At 39.0% G+C, this 16,435-nt stretch overlaps 1 protein-coding gene across 1 annotated transcript; it reads right to left on the reverse strand.

Annotated features, from left to right (window-relative positions):
• Nucleotides 1-6,063: 6,063 nt before the first annotated feature.
• Nucleotides 6,064-15,558, reverse strand: QPCT (glutaminyl-peptide cyclotransferase). Its single transcript, XM_009880384.1, has 6 exons — nucleotides 15,416-15,558; nucleotides 13,056-13,337; nucleotides 10,287-10,463; nucleotides 9,312-9,411; nucleotides 8,396-8,512; nucleotides 6,064-6,304 (listed from the first exon to the last, which is right to left on the reverse strand). Exons 1-6 carry the CDS (start codon nucleotides 15,488-15,490, stop codon nucleotides 6,159-6,161), a joined length of 897 nt encoding a protein of 298 aa, XP_009878686.1. The 5' UTR covers nucleotides 15,491-15,558; the 3' UTR covers nucleotides 6,064-6,158.
• Between the last annotated feature and the right edge of the window lie 877 nt (nucleotides 15,559-16,435).

The following is a 16,435-nucleotide window of genomic DNA, read 5'->3' on the forward strand; positions in this document are numbered from 1 at the left end:
TAAGATTTTACAAGCACCTCTTTTTTATGATTAACCCTATTTCAGATACAGAGCAGATGGCTGTATTGTTTCTGAAGCCAGTATTTCATTTTTGACTTTGGAAAGTATTCACTAATTCGATTGTGACTTCGTATTTTTCCTCTTTGTATTTTTTCTGTAGTTTCAGGGGAAAAATTATCTATTTATATTCCTGGTTTATATCCAGAGTACAGGTCAGTGATCGCTGACAGTTCTTAGTCATTGCTAGAGTGCTTAACCTTTGGGGCACGCGTGGAACAAGACTGCCTAGTTTGTCTCTGCTTTTGCATTATCGTTTTACTGTACATCTGGAGGACCATATTTCTTCAGGGCCTTTCTTGGAGAGCTCTTCCCTCTGACTGCTGTCTTTTTCTTCACTGCTCTGATAACAGGGAAAGGCCTTTTAGAAATACTCCATTTTTTTTCCTGTTCTCCTGTGCAGTATGTATCTTTTTATTCCCTAGCCGATACCTCCTCTGCACTTTCTTCTGCATCTCTTGGCTGTTGAGGAATGGGTTGCCTGTTCCTATTGTTTCACTTGCAACTCAGGGTGCTATATATTGGCTTCCACCTTGTTAATCTGTATACTAAGTCTTTCCATTTGTCCAGGGTGGTTATATGGAGCTGTAGTATCTCAGGGACTCCAAAGATATTAATATGTTACCGGAAGGTAGAGGAATCTTCTCTTGTAGAACTGAGTTGAGAAAACAGCCTTCATTTGAGCTTTAAAGATCTGTGGCTTCTTCACACTGGCTGAAGATTTATTTTTCTGCATAAGCACATGGCTTTCCTCGTTTGTTGTTGGTTTGTTGTGTTTTTTTTTTTCCCTCCATTACCTATGTTTCTCGCTCCAATGCATGGAGGAAGGTGTCACTCTTGCAAACAAAGCAAGGTGATGTTCTGCAAGACGGTGTCTTGCCGGGGTGTTTTAGGCTGAGGGTAGCGTCCAGACTGCCACTGGTATACTGTCCATGTAAACTATGAGTAGGGAATCTAGTTCTGTACTTCATTTGCTGCAAGAGTAATAGTTTCTATGCTGTCTTAGAAAATTTAATGATCTGGAAAACTTGCATTTAAAGATTACCATGAACTTGTAACGATTGGCTATGTTTCTATGAGGTCAGTATTAGCTCAGTAATCACCTTTGTTTTGTTACTCTGTCTTTGTGTAGTCTATTACACGTGCCATTGCTGCATGGAATTCACTGAAGTACAGAACACTTGAACAGATTCTCTGTACCTCCTGGGTGCTGAACTAGACTGCACTCTCTACAGCATCTGCAACACCTTAGAGCCAGCAGAATGTTTACAATATACTACTCTCCTGTGGCCTATTTGAGAATTGTTCCTTACTCCAGTTTCATAACCAAACACCTGCCCTTTTTCTGACATTTTAAATATATTGTATTATATTGATTGCATGCCTACTTGTTTTTAGTAGAAAATTAAAGCTCCATTTTATTAAAAAATGAAGCTGATTTTTGATTTAAAATGAGAGGGGAGAATGAGAATCCCAGAATTCTGAGTGCAATATAATCACCTTAACAAAATTATTTTTTGGAGTGATTGTTTACAATATATATTATATGTGCAGATGATAAAGATTCTTTTAGAGATTAGAACAGCTTTTTAGCTGCTTTATTGTTATAAGTATATTAAGAATATTTGTTAAATCATCACAGAGTAAAATGTCTCCTTTTATACAAGGAAAATAAAACCAGTGTCATCCTTAAATGACAAGGAAAAAGTGGTAATTTGTGTACAAGATTTTATAATTATCTTTTTATATATATTGATTGTTTAAGTGATGCTCTCGGGTAATACTTCAATCTCAATGAGCAGATATGTGAAACTCCAGAACTGTTTTGCTGGGTCTGCTACCAGTGTAGACTGGGTCCTTGTAATAATTCTACAGAAAGCATTTTAACTGCATTTTGTCTTTTCTAATTGTATTTTGCTGTTAGGTGGTCACAATCTAAATGTTTATTTGAAACGTGGTAAATAAGAATTGCTAATTTATATCGTCTCCATTCCTAGTGATAGGAATGCTGCCCCAGCTAGAGAAAAAAGAGGACTAACACTCGCTATCATTTCGGTCTGCCAGAGGATTTGGCATTATTACACCCTTAACTTGTTCCAACTGTGATTGCATAGGATCACATCACTTATAGGTAAACGCATCGAGCTTTAGAGAATTTGAGGGGCGTGTACCATTACTTAGGCTTAAGATTCTTGTGAAAAACTGCCTTGTCCTGATATAAAAGGAGCTAGAGCACCTCCTACAATACAAGTAACTAATGTAACATGGGATTTTTTTGCAGCTTTGCCGATTGAGTAATGGGTCTTGAGTTCATTCTGTTCTGCGTTCCCTTCACCCTGGTAATCACAGACACCTTTAGGAGGACTCTGACAAGCCAGTGACAACCTCTCGTGGGTGGTAGATTGACAATTTTTACATTTTTTTCCCCCTTCACTTGAGATGTGACAAATCATATTCAAGGAGAGAACCTGTGCAGCAATTCTGCTGATTTGTGTAACTATTAGATCAGTTGAAGTCCCTCAGTTGATTTCTGTCCCCTGCTGCAACCATCCTTCAGGGACAGAGAAACTATCCGGGGGCAGGTTCTTCAACATAAAAGCCTGTCTCCGATTTCTGAAATTACCTGTACTGTGCATGTCCAGATCCTAATGATCTGGACACTTAGTGATATTCAACATTGAAACTGAGAGTGGAAGAGATACCAGCCCTGATCTTTTCACGTGTATTTTTTGTTTTCTGGTGTTCTATTAAATAGCTAGACTTTCTCCTACTTGCTTGTTCTCTACTGCCTTAGTAGCGGTGAGAACCCACCTTGCACCACGTCTTTGCTTTACTGACTGCTTTAGGTTCTTGTGCTTTTGGGAGCTCAGATTCTTGGATTCACATGGTTACTGGGCTGATGTAAGTTTTCTTTCCAGCAGTTATTTTTTTTAAAAGAATGATGGATCATATAAATTGCTCAGATGACAAGCCTCCCCTCTTTAAGTAAACCATTTCCCAGGCTTACCTCCAGTTAGGAGATGGCCCCCTTTTCCTGTGCCAAAAAAACCCCAAAACCAAAACCCAATGAAACAAAAAAGAGCAAGGCCCTTCATGTTTTCTTTGTGTTCTGAGAACCATTGAATCCTAGTACACCAACATGTATCTTATTTCTTTGAACTGAGTAAACATAACTGAAGAGAACTGCTTGCTCAGGCAGTGAGAAGTTGGTGACAAAATTGACATGCCAGAGATTTGGTGTACTACACACTTAAATTATGATTTCAACTAAGTCTAATAGAGATTTTAAAAATTAGTCTTTTCCCAGTTATAACAACACTCTGATCTCACATTTCATAATGAAGTTAACTTTCACATTCTTGAAGAAACAGAGTAGCAATGCACGCTGCCAATGCATACTGTGTTTTTCAGAGGCCCTGCAAAGTATGAAGTACCACAAGAGTTCACCTGTAAAAATTAAATTAGTGTCCTGGTTTGAGGTAAAACAGAACCAGTTTTGGTCAGTAACTTCGCTTCTTAGCTGGGCCTCTCTAACAACTGAAATTAACAGCATATTGTGCAGACAATGTTCACTCTCTCAGGGTGATAAGACCTATGTTTATAGCTGATGCCCAGCCATGGTATGCAGAGAGGACCTTGCTTATACTTATTGCTATAACAACCAAGGCCAACCAACTTTGTTATTTGCCCCGTTGGAGGGTCGGAAGCGGAAAAGCATAGTGGGGTCCCACCTGCAAGGAGGAGCGAACAGGACAGGTGACCCAAAACTGACCAACGAGGGTATTCCATCCCATCTGCCTCATGCTCAGTATAAAGGCTGAGGGATCGAAAGGTCAGCTCTCTCTCTTCCTGCAATGGCCGACGTCTGAGGAGGACTCTGTTCATCTGCCTGCGATCCCGATCCTGAATGCAGATCCAGAATCCCGTTCCCATCCGTCACTGAGTCCAGCCTGGGACTGCCCCAGTGCCAGTCGGTGTCGTGATTGTCATCTCGGGAGCTTGATAGGGTTTTGTATATATTTCATTATTTCTTTTTTATTTTATTATTAATATTTCATTAAAGTAGTTTAGTTCCTTCTAAACTCATAAGTCTCTTTTTCCTCCTCTGCCCCTCTCTCTGAAGAGGGGTAGAGGAGAGCATCTGTCGGTCCCATCTGGGGTCCTCCAGGTCCCCAGTAGCCGATTTGGCCTAAACCATGACAATTAGCCACACAAACTCACGTTTAATATTTCTGTATATAGGCATTTTGTTACCTTTTTTGCAACTTAGGAGAGTGCAGTAGGTGCCTTATACTGCTCAGAGTATTCAGACTTCAGAAGATATAATTTAGTTGTTTAGAGTGTTTTCTCATGGGGTGAAATAAGGGAGAATATGATAGCAAAGAGTTCAAATAGCTTGATGTATTTACACAGATGTACAGTAATACCTGAAAATAAACACATCTGTCCAATTTTTAGAATTTTCATTGTATTCTATTTCAGAAGTTGCATGCAAACTAGAAACATTTCTCACAAATGTTAATAATGGAAAAACATAAAATGCTTTTGTTTCATCTTGAGCAACAAAACCGGATTGGAATTTCATTTTCAGGCTGACCCGTAATAGTAAAATCTTACAATTTTGCATCACTGTAAATACATATTTCTATTGTGACTTTAAATTACATATGTAAATGTAGTCTTAAGTTCAGAAATGTTTGCTTTAAGAAAATGTAAAATACAGGCCAAATCTGATATGCCTACAACTCCATAGCTTATTTCCTTTTTTAATCTCTTTGCCCAGGATAGAACTTTCTAATGGAAGAAGTTTGGAGCAGTAAAGTGCTGACTTGTTTTTTTCTCAGTTCATCCTCTACCAGCTTGATTATTATTATTTTTTTTTTCTTCGAACAGTCTCATCTTTTTCTCTCCAGTGCAAACCATAATTCTGTAGGTAGCTTTTGAGTACTGTTCTTCTGGCTTCTCCTGTTGATTTCATTCGAGGCTAGATTTTTGCCAGAGTGTTATACTAAATTTATTGAATAATTCCAGCAAGGAATGTAAAAGCACAAGGCTGTTAAACTGGTGTCTTTTTCTGATACAGGCTGTGGCTTGCCCTTACTTTTTGGTGCTTAAACTGTCTTCTTGCTTCTGAATCTCATACTTACTATACTTTTGATATATAGCACTTTGCCTTTAAAATTATATTTATATAAAACGATAGTTTCTAAAGTGATCACTTTCCTAGTATGATTACTCCTGATGTAATCTGTATTAAAAACAGCAGGATTTTTTTTATTTATTTTGGGTCACACTATGAATGATTCCCACATGAATGAATGGTGTGTGCTGGGGCATTGCTCTCCCACACCACCTACTCTTCTGTTTGTATCTCCTGTGTTGCAGTCAAAGCATGAGGTAAACTCCCACTTTCCTTCCTCTTAGTATCACTCCCCATCACCCTTCTCCATCAAAAAGTATGCAACAAATGACAGGGAGAAAATTGAATTTGGGTTATTTCTTTGTTTCCTGGTGGCCTGCTGTCTGCAGACAAGAGCCCTTGCAGCTCTCCTTGTAGGGGGAGGAGAAGAGGGAGCAGAGAGGATTAAAAAACCCTTCTGTGTGTCAGGAGTTCTAGCAACTCATTTCAGGATGAGGTGGTTTAGCTCAACCCAAAGGAGAGTTTGTTTTAGTGTAATTTTTGCCTCTTTTGATAATGTGATATAAATTTCCATTGCTGAACACTGCAAAAGTTGGTCAAACCTTGTAAAAACTGTAGCTAACACTGAAGTCGAGACACTTAAGATCCTCCTGGGATCTTAATACGTCATGTGAAACAGTGATAACAACTGGAAAAATTCTTTTTTTTAAATTTTTTTTTATTCAGAGGTGAGACATGGAAAGATCAAAGTCTTTCCAGGCTGAAACTAATTCTTATTTAATGCTATCATATTTGGCTACATGGAACACTGGGTCAGGAACAGCTGAATCAATAATCAGTCTAGCAAGACCTATCATTATATTTTGCTTTGCTTTAGTGCTCTCCAATGCAATTAAATAGCAAATGTGAAGATGGGCAAACAGTATTTAGAATAGAATACAATTTGTTGCCATTTTGTCTTTCACAGGTTTAGATATTCCAGTACAAACACTTGCAGGATTTTGCTGAGATTGTCGATAGTGGTTTTGTCAAGGTTTTCTTCTGTGTCCTCCATGGTATGCCATACTGCAGGAAAAGGGGATGGAATCAGATGTAGGACTGGAACTCCTATAAGGAGAAAAGTGAAATTTGGAGAAGAAATATTGGAGAATTTCTGTTAAGCTAATTGAGGTGTCACCATTTAATAATAGAGTCAGGTAACTACTCAATAAGCTGACTTTATAGAGGAGTATGTATCACTGCAGCTTCCTTTTACTTTCTTGTTTTTTGAAGCCTGTGACTGCAGCCCATCCATTTCATTGTGTGTTTCCTAAAATTGGCACCTTCCTTTTCTTTGAGTACTTTCCCTCCCCCCTTTTTTAAGGCACTTGTAGCTAGTATTTTTACTGTAATACTTGCTTTTTTTTTTTTTTTTTTTTTTTTGAGATCCTTTGCATTGTAGTTGTTGATACCATGGTTAGGAGCTACAGAAGGGCAGGGAAACCACTGCAGCTCCCCAAACTGAAAACTGATTGCTATGTTCTTGTGACGGTGTTAAGATTGAGTATTTTTTGAAGCACTTTTTAGTCCTCTCCATAAATGGTAAAAAAGGGTGTCTGTATTTCCACTCTGTAAAATAGAACCACTATTATCCTCAGATAAAAGAACTTCCACTTGAAAGGATCTGCATATATGTATATATATACACACATCATGCCACTTACACATACTCCAACTTTCAGGTAAAAGAGGAGTTAAATCAGTCTTCTGCTTCCTGATTGCTTTTTGGGGGGAGCGTTGTTTCTCTCCAGCCTCTTTCCTGTTTTACTGCTTTTCCTCTCTCATTTTTCAGCTGTATACCACTAAGGAATCTGTTTTCTTCACTAGGTGTTAATCGTGTTATTAGAAAAGTTTTTGAGGTGTAGTCATTTTTTTCCCCCCTATCGACTTCTCCCATGTAGGATTTCTGATATCCCTGGACATGCATATGATGGCTGTGTTGGTTTTGTTGGACCTGGGCCCTGCCTTGGTGTGAAAAATGAAAGATTCACGGAGTTGAAGAGCCATTGAGCAGGAGACAGTAACAATAGCTCAGTGAAGAGAGCGCTTGCTTTATAGCATTCTTGTAGCTGCTTCCAGAGCTGGGTGTGCATTTTATAGTACTTGGTAGTTAACACAGCACAAGCAATGGTAAAATTAGGGGCTGGGTATGAAGATACCTCCCTCCTTTCCTAGGTAGATACCCTCTTCATTGAACTAGTCTTACATTCCTTTTTGGTAAACCCTTCTCTAGCAATATCACTCCTGTAGTCCTTGCTGTACAGTGGAAAACTGTGATCAGAAGAGTTTACTATATCTACTACCCTTCTTTGGCCCACCTTAGTTTTGAAGATGCTCCACTGAATGCTTGAACTGAGGACATCAAATCCATATCTTGAACTTGGACAAGTGCTTTAATCACTGACCTGTAGCTTGATAAGGTGGCAGCAGTAGTACAACTGCTTTCCCTTTCTTCGATTACATCCCAAAGGAAAAGAATGAACACAGTGTCAGAGGCTATGGTGTAGGTGTCTGCCAGGAGAAGTGCTTAGTAAGGGAATCCCACTTTCAGGTATGTGCCTCATTCCAGGAGGGATCTCAGGCATATTGTGTCCTTTGCTATTTCTGCTGGCTGCTCTGTGCACCTTTCCCACCCCTCAAGCTGACAGCTGTGAAATCTCCATTCTCTTTTGGGAATGAGGATATCTAATTGGAGTGTGTGAGTTTTTGCAGGAGTTAGTACCTTCAAATTTAAACAGGTAATAGTGAACATTACCATAATTTTGATAACAGATCTTTAGAGATTTTTGTAGCCTTTGAAGATAGGACCTTTGAGTGTTTCACTGCTCCTAGAAACAATAACTAGCTGGCTAGTGTGGTGTGTAGTGAGAACCCACTGGATCAGAGTTATCTTTGTAGGACACTACTGCTGACAGAAACTTCCATTATCTCTGCGCCATTGGAGCTGTTCTCATGCAAAATAATGATGGGTATGCTTATTTTTGCTTATTTATGGGTATGTTTTTCAAAGCTGTGACTCTTGGCCTGGGTAAAGTTAGATTTGGAAGCCTCAAGTTGGGGCAAATAAGCTTGAAAAACAGGATCATATGCACTTGCTTATCCACTAAATGATGCGTTTGTTGCTGAACTTACACTTTAAAATATAAGAGCTTCCAGTACCTCTTAATAAAAATGGAACATGGTCATCTTCAACCAAGCCTCGGTGTAAAGTGGTCTGGAAATACTGCCTTTCAACATGGTGATTCTTCAACAGATTCATGTTGTGTAGCTCTTGCTCTGTAATTCACAATGAAAGTGATTATTACAACCTTTGGACAATATGAGGCATGTTAGCCCATTTGAATTATTTTTCCTCTCACTTGGAAGCTTTTTCCATCAAAGAAGAAAAAGGAGTTGATGACTGTCTTTTGCATTTGTTTAGTACTTAGAAGACCTCAAGGTGGGGGATAAGGCTTGACAAGGCCTGCAGCTGGGTCAGTCTCCATATCCATATCTCAGCTGCGAGACGAAGGGATTAGAGCTACACCATGGAGAAGGAAAAGCCAGATCTGAGCCGGCAATGCGTGTTGGTAGCCTAGAAATCCAGCCGGATCCCAGGTGGCATTACTGGCTGGGCGAGAGGGGGGATTCTGCACCTCTGCTCTGGTGAGACACCCCACCCTGGAGACCTGCATTTGGACGTGGTAGTTAGGTTTACGGTTGGACTCAATGATCTCAGAGGTCTTTTCCAACCTAAATTATTCTGTGATTCTATGATTGGTGCTATTACCATCGCTTTACAGAAGCGAGAACTAAAACACAGAAGTGAAGCAGTTCCTGAGTCACAGAGTGGCAGTCAGTAATAGAATCTGTTTTATGGCTTCCAAGTGTCACGGAATCTTCCTCAGCTATTTCATTAATTACATATTAAAATCTTCATATAGGTTTAAGATGTACCAAATTTAACTTTCACATTATTAAATATTATAACTGTAAAACAGAAAAGTAATCTAAAAATCTGATTTACATTACTTAATACATTCAGAAATGACACTAAATTTTCAGATTCCTCAAAAGCCCATACCCTTCTCCTTACCAATTGCTTGAAGCCTCCGAAACCATCGCATAGTGTTTGGAAAATAATTGGGAAAGACTGGGTTTGGTGCACCAATTAAATCCAGTAATACAAGCAGGTCCTACAGAAGAAAGAATCTTTAGTACAGATTTCTTTATACCATCTACACCATCATCAGCAACAGCAGCAGCAATAATGAAACATCTTGGTTCTTATATAGGTTGTGACTAGGTCTTTGATAGCTCTGGCCAAAGATCTGGCTTTTCTACCATAGTGCCTGAGAAGAACTCATTAGCAGAACCCAATTCCAATCAGATTATTTTTTCTGTCTTTCTGAGGAGGAAAAAGGTAGACCATTTCTCTGTTCCTAGAGCTGAAGCAGACTGCATTGCTTTGCAGTTCGTGTGTTATATCCCTTTAAAAGAAAAACTATGGTAGGTGGGGAGAAAGAAGAGGAAATTGCTTCTTCCCTGGAGAACAACAAAGTCTGTCAAGGGAAAGACATTTTATGAGTCACAAGATACGGTGACAGAGGAAAAGTGTCTCAGCAGTGAGTAGGGAAACTAGAAGGCAGGCGGGAGAAGGGAGCAGACAACCAGAATGTTAGTAAGAATCAAAGGAAAACAGAGAGCTTGCTGTAGCTTAGTGCTGAGCTAGGGGAGATTTGTTCATAGACACGTCCAAGCTCTTTCCTAATGAGTTTGAATGATCTCTTTTGAAGAAGGTGGGTATCCTAGTTTATGTTCTAATAAATTGGTGTATTTTGATTTTTCTATGACTCCTCCTCATACTTGCATGGAGAAGGTCTAAGCAGGTTCACCTGAAAAGCTCTTACCAACTCTATTTTACTATATCTTATATAATTCCACAAGCCTGCTTCTTCCTTTAAATTTGGTGGGGTTCATGGTTTCTTGGGAATTTGGCCAATTACTTATTCATTAAATATTAAAAAAATGCAATTTACCATTACTCATTAGGGAGGTGAAAGCCACTTACTATGCCCTGCAGCTGATTTGTGGTTGTTGAACCAGGTGGATGTGGAGTAGATACCATTTTTTGAGCTAAGTGTTGAGATCCATAGAGGGAGTCGGAAGGGGACCACCGCACAAAGGCTTCTTCACCATCAAAAAAAATGAGCTGAAGTGAAAGGTCTGGTCTTGACGTTGAGCTGGTCTGTTGGAGGAAGTTAAAAGTAACATAACTGATTCTGGCCAGAACATTAAATAAAGGACAAATACTGTAGTCATACAAGCAACGTCAGCAGGGGTGTATTTCCAAGGTACTCTATGCAAACCTTCCTATGGCTGTTAAACACAGGTTATGATGCAATAGTGGTAACAATCAGTCATTATTATTTATGTAGCACACTGACACATTCTCCAGTCTGGTATCCTTTTGGTTCTGGTTAAAAGTTTAATTTCTGACTTTAGTGGATACAAGCTGAGTATGTTGAGGCAAGTCTGCAAAACCAGGCAGCAGAAACATCATCTCAAATAATGAGGAGACATGTCAGCAACAATACCTGATCTGAGTGCTAATATTATGTGATAGTGCCACAGAGGGGTAATATCTCTGCTACAGTTGTACATCAGTGGAGGTGAATTATGTATTTTAAAGCTGATGGTTTTTTGAAGGACAAAGAGCAGTCACTCATGAGAAGAACGGCCATTTACTTTCCTTCAGGGGGACTCACAACCACCCAGGCAACTTTACCCTAAAACCAAAGCACAGAGAGTGGACTAGATATTCTCTCTCCTTTCAACAACCAAAAATCACAGCAGTAAAAACTGAGACTACATATGATTAATGTATTTAAGGTCACAAAGGAGGCATCTGTGTGAAATTTTTCCCCAATGTAGGAGGAGCCCTTTTTCTTTCTCTGTTTACTAACTGAAGCCTTGTTTGCGCTGGCAGCATTTCCTAATAATTTACAACATGGCTAAACCCAGTTCGGCTCTGCTATATGAACAGTTTTGGGATCTCTAGTCTTGGAAGTCGCCATAAATAATTTAACCCCTCCATGAATTAATGTTACTTCAAGTGAAATTGCATGCTGTGCTTAAAAAGGTGGGGTCACTGGCAACAGTTGTGTCCTGTATGGGCTACAACTCCCAACGAGCTGGAGCTGATCCAGTCTAAACAGTAGTGGGAAAACTTCTATAAAATGTCGCTCACGTAGGCAAGATGATATTGATTATGCTCACAATGATATATGGATTTTTCTAATGGCAATGCTTTTCTGCCCTTTGTCCTTTGCACAGGACAGAGCTCTTTTGACGGCAGTCATTTTGCATTACATTCTGGAGGAAACTGTATTAACGCCATTTGAATTTTAGAAAGTAATATTTGTAATTATTATTATTATTACTACTGTTTAACAAATTACCAGGTCTGAATAATGTAGAGATGTCTTTCCCCTTTAATTTTAAACTTACTCTATATAACCGGAGAAACATCAAGATAAAAATCACAGCGTCAAGTCAAAGTATAAATAGATTTGGCTGAAAACATAACAAAGTCTGTTATGCTACTATGAGCAGAGCAAAAAGGTCATAGCTAATGTATTAAGCAGATGGATCCCAAAGTGTATTTTGTTAACAGACTGTACAAATGGTAGCCTGTGCAAAGAAATTAGACTGCCTTTTTGTCAAATGCTGTCATCTTACATGATAAAACCATTTAATCAAAAAATGATGTATTACTAGCGAAAAATTCCAGTCTTTAAGTCAGTGTGAAGGTTGTTCCATAAATAACCATTAGGCAAACTTATTCTAAATGAAGCTTCTAGATGAAAGCATCTGTATTACTGGAGGGCTTTTTTTTGTGACTAAAAACATTGACATAATCTTAATCTTCTAATTCTTAAATAATGTAATGTCAGAGGGCACCAAATCAGTTTCTGGAAACAACTGTGGACAAGCAATCTTAATACCTGAGCTGAGTTTATTCCCTACACTTTGTAAAGCATTTGAGACCTTTTCCTGTTAAAGCTCTGTTAGAGGATTCTTCTGTAAATAGGAAATACTGAACCAGTAGATGGCACTCATGAATCTGTAATCCTACAAGCTTTTAGAGCTAGTAGTATCAAGATTTTTGTGCCTAGCGAGGGCAGCACTTTGAAGCAGATTTTCATAGCATAGATAACAGACTGATAATATTATACTATTACTTGACTGTTTTCCTGTACACAGCCATCTCTTGTTTCATAAATAAACTATTCAAATTGATCAAGGAAAACATGAGAAGCTTGAAATCATTATGGGATGGAGGGATGTGAGTGTCACTCTCCTGCACAGCAATTAGTTCATCCATTTCCCGAAACAGTACAAGTGAGAGGTTTTAAAAAGGCAAGATTCAGAAAGCAACAAAACTTTTTCAATGACCCTAGATGTTACTGGATACGATAGGAGCTTCTGAGTAGGGTTCTGTGCCTTTTAAATAGAAAGTAGGAATATATTTTGTAAAAAGTAGAAATATATTTTTCTGAGTCTATGAAACATGTATTATTCATGCATAAATTGTTATCTTTATATAGTATATACTCATTAGATAATTTTTAGATAGCCACCCTTTGCATAAGAAGTTTTAATGTGATAATGTACTCTAAAGTAGTAGATACAGATCTCTCTTTTCTTCGTGAAGTCAATGGGAGTTTTACTATAGGCACAGCGATCAGAGAATCGGACACGCAGGCTGTGGGAGAGAACATGGAAGTGCCCTGAGGCCTATTGCTATCGCAAAAACAAAACGAAACAAGCAAACTACCTTGATTAACTGAAGCCTGTTATCCAGGGCACGTGCCAGCTCCAGTATCATAGCACAAGGCACAGCTGAATCAGTTGCTCCTACAAACACTCTCTCCTGCCATTGTTGTCCAAAGAATTTTGAGTCATAGTGGCAAGCAAGTACTAGATGGCGTTTTGCAGAGGGGTTGAGAGTGCTGATAATATTTGAAAATGTTTGATATCCATATGGTGTGTATCTCTGAAATGTGTCTTCTTCAATTTCCCAGCCAGCCTGTAGTCTTTGAAGACGGTGCTTGATGTGCTGCAATTAAAAAAAACCACGACAGATTAATATTGCTTCCTTCAAAAAGATGTTGCAGACAAACTGTCATTAGCTAATTAGTAGTGGCCCTTAAGCTTATTTCTGTAAGTTCAGGGTATTTTTAAAGGATAAATTTTATAGCAAAAAATGTAATGTCATATATAAAGTGAGCAACATCTTTGCTCCCTTAGCATCTCACTGGCTTGCTTGCTTTTCATTTCTCCCTTTTGCCTCTTGTCTTTGGAGTCTGAGGGTACTTTGAATGATTGCCCATTAATATGACACATTAAGATCTTGCTCTCTGAATTTTCCAGGCCACTGTTTTTCTCAGGTGTAACCAGGACACATTTAATGTTTACCTCTTCAAATGTGAGCTCAGCTGCATCATTAAATTAAACGTCAAAACTGGCTGCAGAGAACTTGTGGCTATTTTGACAATTATCACATGTAGATGCCACAGCAGTATAAAAAAAAAAAAAGCTGTTTGTTTTTTTTCAACTTCTATGAGAAATCTGCCTTTCGAGTGGCAGAAGTTTTTTACAAGGCTGTAAGAGACAGTCTGATTCCTTTAAATTGAAGTATGAATTAAACATTTCGGAATAATCTTTTAAAAATGAACTCTGGTAAGCGTAGTTAATGTAAAGATAAAAATGAATAACTGTAGCTATATAAAAGAGATCCTTCATTTTCGGTAACTTTCTCCCTAAAGAGAATACCTCTAACAACAGCAGTTATACGTAGTACAGAGTTCTGGCTAACTCTTATTAGAGAGCCATCTCTGTTGAGCAACTTATTTTTATGGGTCCCTAGAGTGCTTCTTCAAGGCAGATTCCTCTCTTTAAGTAAACATTAGGAAAAGCCTCTAAGGGGAAAAAAGAAAACACTTTGAAGACTTGTCTTGCTCTTAGTGAAGTCAGTGGGAATATTGCCGTTAATTTTAGTGCTGGAAAAAACTTCCATTTTCTTTGTGGTCACCCTCTGAAAGCTTTTATGACATCGTATGGTCTGTCTGCTATCTGTAGGCTGAACAAAGGTTGTCTGTTACGGATTAAGTGGAATATATAAGCCTGGATGGAGTTCCCAGTGTGCAGTATTTGTGACTGTCACTAGCTTTCTCCCTTGAAGGACCGTGATGTATTTTCTGTGTCTTTCCAAAGAAATGTCATCCATTTCAAACTCCATTGTGCTTTGACTATGGAGGACTCTTTTTTTTCCTTTGGTGGGTGTCTACTTTAGTACATGCTGTTACCTTGTAACAGAATGATCCTGTTTTGAATATGATTTGTGGTTTTGTAACCTAGGCTCAGCTGTTTTTTTCTTTTTCTCATTCTTTCCCCTTTCATTTCTCTGTCTTCCAGGGTACGACTAAAGAACCACAGAACTAAATCAATGGAGACACATGTGCGCACCCGCACACACAAAGCATAGAAAAGCTGCGTTTTTCCAGTCTACCAATTGCAGAGTGGCAAATAAACTTACTGTAGTTAGGGTAATCTTGGAGCTGTTGAGTCACTGCTTAAAAGGTAGATGAAGGCTAGCGCTATACTTAAACCAGTGCTGTGCTTTGTCATGTCAACCATCTAGGCTGCCTGCCAGATTGGGCCCCTCCGATCCCTTTTCGTGTTGATACACCCATCTGAGGCAACACTACAGGGGAGCGCATCAGCACAGGACCTCTCCAGGAAAAGGGGGGAGTGGGGAGAGTGTCATTTATTTCATCCCCGCATAGGGTCCCAGGGGGTTTGAACCAGTGGCCAAAAGCCTGCGCATGTGAGGAAACGGACCATTGTTGTATTGTACTTTGGGTACCAAACCTGAGGCAAGCGTTTGAATTTTAAAAATAAATTTTAATATGGATTTTTTTTTTTCTATCGTGCTGTGCAGCCCTGGAAAATAATGTCAGCTGAAGCGCAAGCTGTGTCATGTAGGCTCTACGCAGTCTAGATGTGAACAATGATAGATTTCATCCTACCAAATGAAATGAAAGGAATGTGTCTGTCCCTTTAGTGGTCACTAAAGGCGCTACCAGAATATAAATAATAGATGTTCTTAGAGGTTTTCAGGAAATGTTGTCTTACCTGTCGTACGACATAATTTCCTGGTGATCCTGAGTATCTTTCTATCAGGATAGGGCGCAAATCATTCTCCCACATTTCAGAAACATCTGTGTTTGCTGCAACTTTTTGAATAGCATCTGAATGTAAAATTCTTGGTTGGTGAGAATACTGTAGAAAGGAGAAAAATTGAAAGATTGCTATAGCTGTAACTATTACTAGACCTTTTTAACCATAGTTTTCTTCAGAATTACAGTAAATGTGATATATTGTGTTATTTTGATTTACTCACAACAAAAACTAATCTTAAGAAAAGCTTTTTCCTCAAAAAGTATTGATGTTTTAAAGTTCTGTGGTTTCTGTATCTTTGATTTCCACGAAAAATGCACTAGTATTAAAAACATGGGAGAAATTATTACCTACCAGACGTAAAATCTCAACCCATGATTGGATTCTCTCTTTTCTACTATCTTAATTTGACATACATAGTCATGTCTGCAACTGTGCCACCTTCAAATGAAGTTTCCATTAGGACAAACACCAGAAGCTTTGTTTTTAGCAGTAATATTTAGCTTTGTGCTGTGCCTACATTATGAGATGTAGTACTGCAAAGAAAAGCGTGAGCTAGCTCAGTCCCAGAAAGAGTGAAGCTGCCGTTGTGGCCTCTGGTCACAGTGGTATAATTGGTGAGACTACACGGCATAGTGCAGCTCACCTGGGGCTAGCTGGGGTATACATCAGCGTTGTGACACGTGGGTTAACCTCAGAAGTGGCAGCTTGTCTCCTGTGACAACAGCTAGTAGTGCTAGCTACCTCCCCCGTGGCTTCTTTTCTGTTGTTTAAGCACAGACCTTTAGAGCTATTTGAGATGAATACTTGGGACATCTCATAGGGCTGGCAAATATGTCAAAGATGCACCAGAGCCTTGCGCAGTTCTGGAGCGGTAGCTGAATGCCAGGCAGGATCCCCAAGGACATCTCAAAAGCCCCTTTGGGCACCTGATTTGAACCTGCCCACTTTGTAGCAATTGTCTTCTCAGGAACT

This window comes from Charadrius vociferus, unplaced genomic scaffold, assembly GCF_000708025.1.
Source record: "Charadrius vociferus isolate BGI_N301 unplaced genomic scaffold, ASM70802v2 scaffold62, whole genome shotgun sequence".
NCBI lineage: Eukaryota > Metazoa > Chordata > Aves > Charadriiformes > Charadriidae > Charadrius > Charadrius vociferus.

What these genes read in the sequence shown, in the direction of transcription:
- QPCT (XM_009880384.1), bottom strand. Translation starts at nt 15,490, where the DNA reads ATGTGGGAGAATGATTTGCGCCCTATCCTGATAGAAAGATACTCAGGA. An exon ending in ACAGGCTTCAGTTAATCAAG is followed by an intron (nt 10,464 to 13,055) that starts GTAGTTTGCTTG and finishes TTCCTCCAACAG; the next exon opens with ACCAGCTCAACGTCAAGACC. An exon ending in TGTTCCATTTTTATTAAGAG is followed by an intron (nt 6,305 to 8,395) that starts GTACTGGAAGCT and finishes TTCTCCTTATAG; the next exon opens with GAGTTCCAGTCCTACATCTG.